Here is a 10258-nt window from a genome sequence, read left to right as displayed (position 1 = left end):
ATAAATGTGTTCCTTTATTCATTTTCCTCTTTATTTAAAAAAAAGTATATATATAGATAGATAGATAGATAGATAGATAGATAGATAGATAGATAGATAGATAGATAGATAGATAGATAGATAGATAGATAGATAGATAGATAGATAGATAGATAGATAGATAGATAGACATACAAATTACACTCCAATCCAGTAGGGGGCGGTAATGCGCGTGCGCTAAAACCCGGAAAACTCTACCGGAAGACGAAGAGGTCGTGCATGGGCTGCACCTGACGGTAACATAAGGACAGTCAATGGTCTTCATTGACATTTATCCAGTCAGCGCAGCGGTCTTCTGTCAAAGACGTATAGCAGCTTTCAGGTGAGACACAAGCATCTATTTTTGATTAAATGTGTATTTATCCGTTTGGTTTTTTGCTCTTTTGCTTTCCGCGAAGCAGTGACTTCCTGTTAGCTAATAATAATCATTCTGATCTGACTGAAACTGATCCCATCAGAGCTGCGCAGAAATATATCCTTTTAAAGATAAGAAAAAACAAAACAAAGTTTTTAACATCTCTTTTCGCCGTTTAACCCTCTTTTTCCTGTTCAGACGCTCCAAATTGTCATGCAGATGAATTTTTCCGTACTATTTTTCGTGGTAAACTCTTAAATTCTGTTTTAATTTCGTAAAATTTAAATCGAGAAGTTTTTCTTACATTTTGGGATCGGTTATTTTTTTAATTAGCCGAAGATTCTAATTGACTTTACCTTTTAACTGCCAACTGTTTGAGTTTATTCCTGTTTGAAACTAAACGAAACTTAGGGGACTCTTTTTACTCGTAACAGAAAGTGGTTTATTGTTGTTTTTACGGGTTTGTCCCTGATGTGTTGAAGCAGCAAATGTCACTTTCAGGGTTTGTACTTCTTAAAAACATACAAAGAAGCTGAGACTGAAAAGGTCATCGGGGTCAAACTTGTTTCCACCTGAAACAGCAGTAACCCTGAAGTCATGTTTGGAGTGGAAACAGTGGCTGCTGGGACTTTTTCTGATGAAAATGGCGTTTTTAACACACTCTAGTGGTATTTTCTCACAATGAAGGACAGATATATACACAATATTAAAATTGCATCTCTGAGTTTTTCTTTATTCAAATAGTTTGAATCGGGAGCAGACGAAAAAATCCTGTTGGAAGAAGATCATGTTTGTGACGTAGAAAATACTCTGGGCGGGGCCACAAGCCTCCTGCTCCGCTCCATTCTGATCATCCACCTGCAGACAAATAGATCCAACTTCTTTTTTTCCCCTCTGATCTGGAATCTGGATCTAAACTGTACGGCTGGATCGATCCAATATTGCTCATTATTTTTGTTGAACCGTTCATGTTAGGTTGGGGTTATGAGGGGCTGTAAGCTAGCGGGCTAGCTAGCTTTAGCGGGTGAGCTAGCTTACAGCTAGAGTTGTGAGTCAGTCAATGAACTCAGTTAAAAAAAATTTTTTGGGCTGTTTAAACTATTTAATCTGGCCTGCCGAACTGGAATAAATGATTATTTTTAATCCTTGTTAACGGGTCTTTCTCCCTGTAATTCTGGTTTCTCTCCATAGATTGTGCTCTGTAAATCCACTGACCTTTGTTCAGCTGCAGAAAGTTACGTTGCGTCTGAAGATTTGTTTTCCTGACGTTCATGGTTGTTTTCTGAGTCAGTCATTTTTCCGATTATTCCAAAACGACATGAACGCAGCATTTCTCTAATATGTGTATTTTTCCTGAAGCGACATAAACCTATTGGTGTAGTTGGCACTAAAATGAGAACCAAAAAGCCACAGTTTTGAAATCAAAACTCCAAAAAGTTCTGTTTTAAAATGCTCTATGTTCAATGTATCATATTAAAGCATCACTGTCTGTTCTTCTCACCGCCAACACTTTTCCTGTTTCCGCAGCGATGGATCGGCTGAGGTCAGCTTTTAACCGCGTGGTGAGTCTCCATTTTTGCCGCACTCAAATCCCTTTTCCTGCAAGCGTCAAACATTCTGTTTCCTCCATCTGCAGATGAGAAGCGAGCGGTACAGCAGATTCACTTTGCAGCCGGCCGAGGACGGAGAGAGACGCGGCGAGGTCAACCTGGACGCCGCCGCGGAGGAGCACGGCTCGCCGAGCTTCAGGCCGGCGCCTGTGCAGCAGAACCGCCGCTTGCTCATCTGCCTGGTCCTGAGCGCCACGCTGTTGCTTCTTTTGGGTTGGTTGTGATCTCATGCTAACAGTCCAGTAACTAATGTGATCCGTTCTCCCCGAACCGAAGTTGAAGCTGTGGATGAGATCTCCAGGATTCATGACAGCTGGACTTTGGTCTAGAAGACGTTTCTCCGTGTAGCTTCTCCAGTTCTGAGAGCTTTTTTTCATTTGTGAACGCTGGAGAAGCTGCTCTTCTAGATGAACCTAGATAATCCAAATGCGCTGAGGAACAGAGTCCTCTAACACCAGGACCTGGATGACTGAGAATCTTCCAAGTATGAGAAGTTTGAAGACTTCTGTAGGTTAACAAGCAACTTAAAGGATTTTCTGAAGAAACCGTGTTCACAGGCAGAGTTTGAAGGAATCCCAGATGATTTTTCATAGGAAGCGTCTTTCTGAAGACGTGGTGAGCCGTGATCACGCTGCTGGATCAGAAGAGCATCTCTAACGTCTTTAAACTGAACACGCAACACCTGAGACTTCCATCGCTGATGAAACCGTTAGGTTTCCCGCTTCCATATCCTCAGGTTTATAATGTGTTTGAAGTTCGGTCTCTTTTTGCTCCTCGTGCGGATCTTGAGTGGACGATGATCTCTTCCATAACTCCATCACGGCTGCATCTTCTGCTCTGCAGGCTTAATAGTGGGTTGCGCCACTTCCAGGAAACATCAGGCAAAACCACGGGGCTGTGAGCCAAAGACGACCTCGGCGCCCCCTGAGGCTCAGCCTGCAGAAGTGCAGCCTCAGCTGGACTGGAAGGATCTGACCAAAGCTCTGGCAGACCAACTCACCAAAGACGCTCTGGAAGTGACTCTGAGGTAAACGGTACAGATGTTACAGTGACGGAATGCACCTTTCTGTACAAATATTCAAACTTTCAGACAGTTTTGAGTTTTGATTTTCGTTTGAAATGGTTTATTTCAACCAATCAAATAAGAATAATGCACAAAATAATACAATCAGCAGTCATACATTCATACAAAGACATATCAAACTTAGACATTGAATCAAAGATTGTTTGAACGGGAGTGGAAGGAAGCGAATTTCTATAATCTCACCCCTGTTCTACTGTAACCATTTCATTACATGATTTATCTTTATCCGGTTCATAACATTTGATCAGATATTTATGCCTTACCAGCAACGTTTCAGGTCATCAAGAATACTTAAGTATCAATAATCACCACAATGAGGATAATTATGTAAAATAGACATTTTGGTGAGGATTTTTTTTAATGTCCTCGTTGTAGCTTAGTTTTTCTTCGGATCTATGGTCGGAACTTTTTTGGAGATAATCCGCTTTTAAATCGTTTGAAGATCGTTGCGAGAGCAGCCGGCAGGCGAAACGAGTCTGTGTCATAACCAGGAACCGGGAAAAAAAAACCCAAAAACTTCCATTTAAGTGTTCAAAAAGATCCTGGAGCCTGAAAATAAAGCAAGTGGATTTTCTTTCAGCAAAATGTAAGAAATTAAATTGTTTTTGCTAAAGTTGCTTAGTTTGGCAAAAAAGAGAAATTTCACAATTGCAGGTTGTTGGTGAGGCTCATCAACAGCAGAGATGTGACACCAAATCCTGCTGATGCCGGCACATCATTTCTCAGGAATCAGTTCAACAAAAAAACATTTGTTTGTGTCAAACTGCAAATTGATTTGAAAGAAAAGCTTGAGGATGTTGGATCTGACCTCAAACCTCTGCAGAAACTTGGATCTGAACAGCCGCTCTGCCGGGAGCCCCGAGGACCTCATCCTGGGGAACCGGATCTTTGACACCTTCACGGAGCTGCAGATGAATCCGTGGACGGATATTCACTACGTTGAGCTGCAGAGACCCGACAGGTCTGTCAGAATTCACGACCCGCTTCGGTTCTTCCAACACTTTCCATGAAACATTTCTGAATCCTCAGGAATAGAAAAACACATCATTGCAGACTAAAAGATGTTCATCTTAAGAGTTTCTCTGTTTCTTAGCAAACGTCCAAACCAAATTGAGTTTGGCTCGGAGGTCTTTAAGCCCAGCGGGTTTTTGGCCTACAGCGCCACAGGCAGAGTTCAGGTCAGTCGAGACGTTTTTCCTCTTTAAGGTTTTCTTAACGATAAAGTGTGGAAAAACGCTCTAAAAGGTTTGTGATCCTGTCTGCAGGGCCGGCTGGTTTACGCAAACTATGGCCGTCAAACGGATCTGGACTTGGTGGAGAAGATCACGAAGCTGGAAGGCTGCGTGCTGCTGATCCGAGCTGGGAACCTCAGCTTTGCAGAACAGGTTCATTCTTATGAGAGAAGGAGAAACTACAGTGGGGCAAAAAAGTATTTTTATTGACCAAATACTTATTTTCCACCATCATTTACACATAAATTCTTTAAAAATCAGAAAATGGGATTTTCTGTATTTTTTTCTCTCATAATTGAGGTTTACCTATGATGAAAATTACAGGCCTCTTGTCTTTTTAAGTGGAAGACCTTGCACAATTGGTGGCTGACTGAATACTTTTTTGCCCCACTGTTATTCTAGTAGAAAGACGGCGAATGAACAATGTTTGACCGGGAACGTAGCTCAGTTTGGTGTTTGTGATCATGTCCCTTTAGGTGGAAAATGGTGCCAGAAGAGGAGCGTCTGCGGTTCTGATTTACCCAGATGTGGAAGAGTTCCAGCAGAATGAAGATATCGAGCTCTACGGACACGTGAGTCCTGGTTTCAGCTTTCAGACGCAGAGAAACGGCTAAACTCCTGACTGTTTTCCTCTTTCCTCAGGTTCACTTGGGCTCAGGAGATCCCTACACTCCTGGATTCCCCTCCTTCAACCACACCCAGTTTGCTCCAACCCAGTCTTCCGGCCTCCCCAAGATTCTGGCGCAGACTATAACTGCCAAAACGGCCAAATCTCTTTTTCGGTAAGAGGAAATCTCCCAAAACCTTTTAAAAAAAATAGAGCTAAGATGTTAATATTCTTTGGTAAACTGGGTTTAATCGGGTGAAATACTCTGGAAAAACAAAGAGGAAGAAGATAAAATCTAAAAGAAACTTGACATGTATCTTATATCTTTACTGTCAAATAAGCAACAGAAAATGAGTCAAGCACATATAAAGTCAAAACAGGAGTGTTTTATAGACGTTAAGTAAATGTTAGAATTTTATAGTATGACTCTTGAGGGAAACCATGAAAAAAGAAGAGCAGAAGATTTTGTTTAAGACAGATGCAGCCTATATAAATGACATTAAAAATTGCAAATGTATAAGATTATATAGTCTAATTTCCATCTTTGGTCCCTATAGACTATAGATTTTGAGAGTTTTGTTGTTGGTCTTTGTCTGTGGAGACCCGCAAACCGACAATTGTTGTGTATCTGAAAGTAGCTGAGCGCTGAATCTTCTTCCTCCAGACAAATCGGCGGTCCTGAAGCGGAAGCGAGCAGCGGTTTCAAAGGCAACCTCGCGTCTGTGACCTACAGCCTGGGAGGCGCCAAGAACATCAGCGTGGAGGTGAACAACCAGCTGGTCAGCACGGAGATCCACAACATTTTTGGCGTGGTTAAAGGATTCAGCGATCCTGGTAGGTTCTCTCCGTTTCCAGGTGTACGTTGAACGTGTGCGACGCTGACGTGTTTCTACATGTGGAGCAGATCGCTTTGTTGTGCTGGGGGCGCAGAGAGACGCTTGGGGGCCGGGCTACGCCAAAGCCACCGTCGGTACCTCTGTGCTGTTGGAGCTGGCCAAAGCGTTCCACGCCATGGTGGAGAAACGTAAGCACTGTCGGCGTACGGCGTCCCAGAGAGGCCAAACCACTATAGAGTGTTTTTTTTGTTTTTTTTGCTCTAAGATGTTGGTTCTTTTGCTTCAGAGGGATTCAGGCCCAGGAGGAGCATCGTGTTTGCAAGCTGGAGTGCTGGAGAATATGGAAGCATCGGCGCCACGGAGTGGCTGGAGGTGAGAACTTGTTGAAGAGGATAAACTCGGCCAGGATGTCCAAGTCTGAGTCCTCTGAAACAACCTTACAGACCAGCTGATGAGATGAAAATTCCCAGTATCTTTGTTGTGTAAAGACAGGACGTAAATGTTGCTGGGAGGGAGTTATTCACTCTTTACCTGAACCGGTGTTTGTCTTTAGGGTTACATGTCCTCCATTGATAAAAAGGTCTTCACCTACATAAGCCTGGACGGGATGGTCATGGGTAGGTTCCACGTAAAAACTGTATTTTTATGGTGAGAAGCTTAAGGAATAAGTTGAAGTGTCCTCCAAAGGTCGCGGGAGTTTGATCGCCTCTGCCAGCCCGCTGCTCCTCAGCCTGATGGAGAGTACCATGAAGGAGGTACAGATCGTTCTCCGTCCTGAGCAGAAGGTTCCTTTTGTCCGACCCTAACCTGCTCCTGATCTGCAGGTAGAAGCTCCTCTCGGTTCCGGTACGCTGTACGAGATGATGGGAGGAGCAGGCTGGGAGGAGAAGGTGTACGTAACCCTGCAGTCTCTGTGATCCACAGACGTTCACCTGTAAGTCTCTGGTGTTTGTTCCCCTGCAGGATGAGGCCGATGGCAATGGACGACCCGGCTTATCCGTTCATGGCGTTCTCTGGAATTCCCTCCGTCTCCTTTCACTTCATCACCAGCAACGTGAGTCTGAATATTTCTCATTCCAGCGGGGAGCGGCGCCTCACGGTTTGTGTGCTGATCTGCAGGCTGAGTATTACACCTACTACGGCACCTTACTGGACAACAGCGACCACCTGAACTACCAGACCAACCAGCACACGGCTGAGATCACGGCGACGGCGGCGCGGTTCGCCGGTCTGATGGCTCTCCGCTTGGTCCACGACCACCTGCTGAGTCTGGACGTGAGCAGATACGGCCGCGTGCTCACCAGAGACGTGTCCCGCGTCTACAAGCGCGTCCAGGCGCTGTTGCAGGTAAGGTTCTGTTCGTTTGGATCCAAAAAGAAGCGGATCATCTGCTGACACTTTGTCGGTTGGGCCCCCGCAGTCCGGCGAGCTGAAGGACGTCGGTCCGTCTTGGCTGAGCCGCGCACGAGGATCCTTCCAGCGAGCAGCCGAGAGAATCAGCAGCGCCGTCCAGAACACTGACCTGACGGACCCGGAGGCCTGCCGGATCCTGAACGACCGGATCATGAAGGTGAGCTGGGATGAGTTCACCCATAAACACTCATTTTCCTTTAAAACTGATGATGTATGGAAAAAAAAAAAAAAAAAGGACAGACAGAAGGGAATCTCTTGTCTGCAACCTGAACGTTTGCTCCTCCTCCCCTCAGGTGGAGCACTGCCTCCTTTCTCCGTACGTGTCCCCCGTTGAAACTCCCTTCCGTCACCTCGTCTTCGGCCGGGGTTCGCACACTCTGGCGTCCATCGCGGCCTCCGCAGACATGGAGGAGCTTCGCACCCAGCTGGCTCTGGCCACCTGGAACCTGCAGTCCTGCTCCAACACCATGATGGGAAACATCTGGGAGCTGGATAACGAAATCTGAGTCTGAAAAGCTTTTCTTGTGGGTTTGTTAAATGTTTCTTTCGTTGAATTTCAGGTGAAAACCTTTCCCTTTCAGGTGGCCTTGAATCTTTTCCCGTCCTTCTCCTCCCTGGGCCTCTCAAACACTGGTTATCGCTGCACAAACCCACAAAAAAACCTTTAGACTTGTCCTGTAAACCCAAAGCTTTTCTTCGTCTCAGTAGGATCCAGGTGAAAAATTGCTTACAAACGGTGAAGTTATCATCCAAATACTTGAAGAAGTTATAATTGCTGACCCCGCCCCTCACTGCGACCTCCTGACCTCATTTGTACCTGGTTTTTAGTTTACTTATCAGCAGCAGCGCCTGCTATAAGCTTATGTTGTGTTTTAATACAACGTTATCGGAAGCAGTGCCTTCCATAATTATGACGGTTATACTGTCGAAAGCTGCGGCAGCATCTGCCGCAGAACGCCTGCAGGAGAACTGCTGCCAACAGCCTGCCGCCTCCCGCACCTCCAGCTGTGGAGCTTCAAACTTTGGTTGCTCCAAACGGTCTGCGGAGAGTCCGATCGGTTCAAACAACAGAACAGGGCGGCGTTTGTTGCAGCGCTTCTTCTCACGGCGACGTTATCGGGAGCAGTGCCTTCCATACGGGTCAACGCTGCCGAGCGCTTGTTGTTTTTGTACTCGTGTATTTATCGGGGGCAGTGTCTCTCATATTTCACTGAAAGGTGGAACGACTTATCGGGAGCAGTGTTTCCCAGAGTTTTATACTTTTATATATTTATTTATTTTGCCTCCGTTTCTTTCCGTTATAGCTGTACATCCTTCGGGCAACGTGTTTTCACCGTTTAGTTCAACCTCAGGAGGTTATGGGATGTTTAAAAGGGTCAAATCTGTCGCTCAAAAACGGAATTTGTGGTGTTGGAGATTTTTGTGTCTCATCCATGCACTCTAAGCAGGCTTATAGAGGACTAAATATGAGAAAAACAGTAAAAATAAACAACCAAGATGCAATCAGAAGAGGTGAAACCAAAACAATCTTTAGAGAATTAAATGTATTTGTACATTTCTTCACGTTTCCTTCTTTCCTCTAATTTATTTAGCTAGATTTGTCCCCAAAAGGTAACTAGAGCCATCCTAAGTCCAAATCTACATTTGTGAGGTGCCCCCCCACATATTTAGGTTATTAGCACCCGTCAACTTTAATGCAACACATAATTTTTTCCCAGTTTAGTGCACAAATCCTCTTTTTGTGGAAAATGCTGCTCGAAGAAATAAACCATTCCAGAATAAATGTCAAATGTTCAGAAACGAGTTTATTTCTGTAAGTTTTAGGCTAAATTGTTAGTTCATGTACTCAGATTGGTTTGTGTCGTCATCTTTTAGCATTCCATAGAACTCACCGGCTTTTTATTTTACCTTTGTGTGGCAAAGATGTTCTTCAAAAAGCACTTAATGAAACAGAACCGCTGTCATTTAAAACATGGACAGGACAAACACGAACAGAGGACCCGCATATTTTGTTGTAATCCACCCCCCCCCCCCCCCCCCCTTTACACAATCGGTTTTGTTCCTATCCAGTTTTTGTCTTCTCGACTTTATTCTTAATCTTTTGTGGAACAAACTGGTTTGTCAGCGGTTTGGTTTCCTGACTCCTCGTGGCTGAAACGTGAGAACTGCAACACCTTAAGAGGAAAACATGAAACGGAACAAAAACCTGTTTTACGTTTCATGTTTTCCAATTTGCTGAGTTCTGTCAAAGTCAGACTCCTCTTTTCTGGATGTTTTTTGGGTCAAACATGTTAGAAAAAAAGCTGAAAATGTCTCATCTGAATTCAACACTACTAATAAACCCTTTGGCTTTGCACCTACTAAAAGTCTGCTGTCTGGTTTTTAGTAAAAAAGCATTATTTTCTTCTATTTTCACTTATTTTATTTATGTTTTTATTTTGTCCTATGAAATCATCTGAAGACAATTTATAATTACGTCAGTAATTTTTATAAAAAGCTTCCAGAATAAAGGTAAGTTGTACTATTTTGCTGTTTCCTTTTGTTTTTTCATATAAATTAAGTTTTCTCGTATGTTCTTAGAGGCTTCAACTGTTTCTATAGGTTTCTAGCTATGGTTTTATATTTTAAGGAAAAACGAGACATTTTGTTCATTTAAAGTAAATTGGCTCAAAACATCCTATAGAAGAATGCTGCTAATGGTTACTAGAATCTAGTAAACAGGCTTTCTACGATCAAATATTCAATTCAGTATCCTATTTTTTCAATTCAATTATTGAATAGATTTAGTCAGCTTTGCCTCTTTTTAGTCATTTAGTTTAAAATTTCATTATATATATGCAGATTTATCTCTTGTTGAAAACATTTTATTCTTTTTGTTCTTGTTTTTAGAAGAATTTGATTTTTTTCTTCTTCTTTTTGGCTAATAATAATTGACCTGGCAGCGTTCAGAATCAGAAGCTTTTATTGTCATTGAACATAATACAATGAAACTGTGCCTTGGAGTGCTGACACTATAAATACAAGAATAAAAACAGGAGAAAATGGAGTACAAGAGAAGTGCAGCATAAATAAATATTGTGTT

General features: G+C 43.2%; 1 protein-coding gene across 1 annotated transcript; it reads left to right on the top strand.

Moving 5' to 3' along the window:
* Positions 1–219: 219 nt before the first annotated feature.
* Positions 220–9542, top strand: LOC101172614 (transferrin receptor protein 1). Its single transcript, XM_011489106.3, has 19 exons — positions 220–361; positions 1922–1956; positions 2031–2217; positions 2848–3031; positions 3912–4049; positions 4182–4266; positions 4354–4473; positions 4797–4892; positions 4963–5102; positions 5592–5761; positions 5832–5951; positions 6050–6135; positions 6317–6380; positions 6451–6518; positions 6588–6655; positions 6727–6817; positions 6883–7110; positions 7184–7333; positions 7470–9542. Exons 2-19 carry the CDS (start codon positions 1924–1926, stop codon positions 7680–7682), a joined length of 2241 nt encoding a protein of 746 aa, XP_011487408.1. The 5' UTR covers positions 220–361; positions 1922–1923; the 3' UTR covers positions 7683–9542.
* Positions 9543–10258: the final 716 nt, after the last annotated feature.

The sequence above is a fragment of the Oryzias latipes genome, chromosome 20 (assembly GCF_002234675.1).
Source record: "Oryzias latipes chromosome 20, ASM223467v1".
Lineage (NCBI taxonomy): Eukaryota > Metazoa > Chordata > Actinopteri > Beloniformes > Adrianichthyidae > Oryzias > Oryzias latipes.
Note: the sequence above shows the minus strand (reverse complement) of the source record. Positions and strands in the feature narration are given on the sequence as shown.

What these genes read in the sequence shown, in the direction of transcription:
- LOC101172614 (XM_011489106.3), top strand. Translation starts at nt 1,924, where the DNA reads ATGGATCGGCTGAGGTCAGCTTTTAACCGCGTG. An exon ending in GAGCTGCAGAGACCCGACAG is followed by an intron (nt 4,050 to 4,181) that starts GTCTGTCAGAAT and finishes TCTGTTTCTTAG; the next exon opens with CAAACGTCCAAACCAAATTG. An exon ending in ACCTCAGCTTTGCAGAACAG is followed by an intron (nt 4,474 to 4,796) that starts GTTCATTCTTAT and finishes ATGTCCCTTTAG; the next exon opens with GTGGAAAATGGTGCCAGAAG.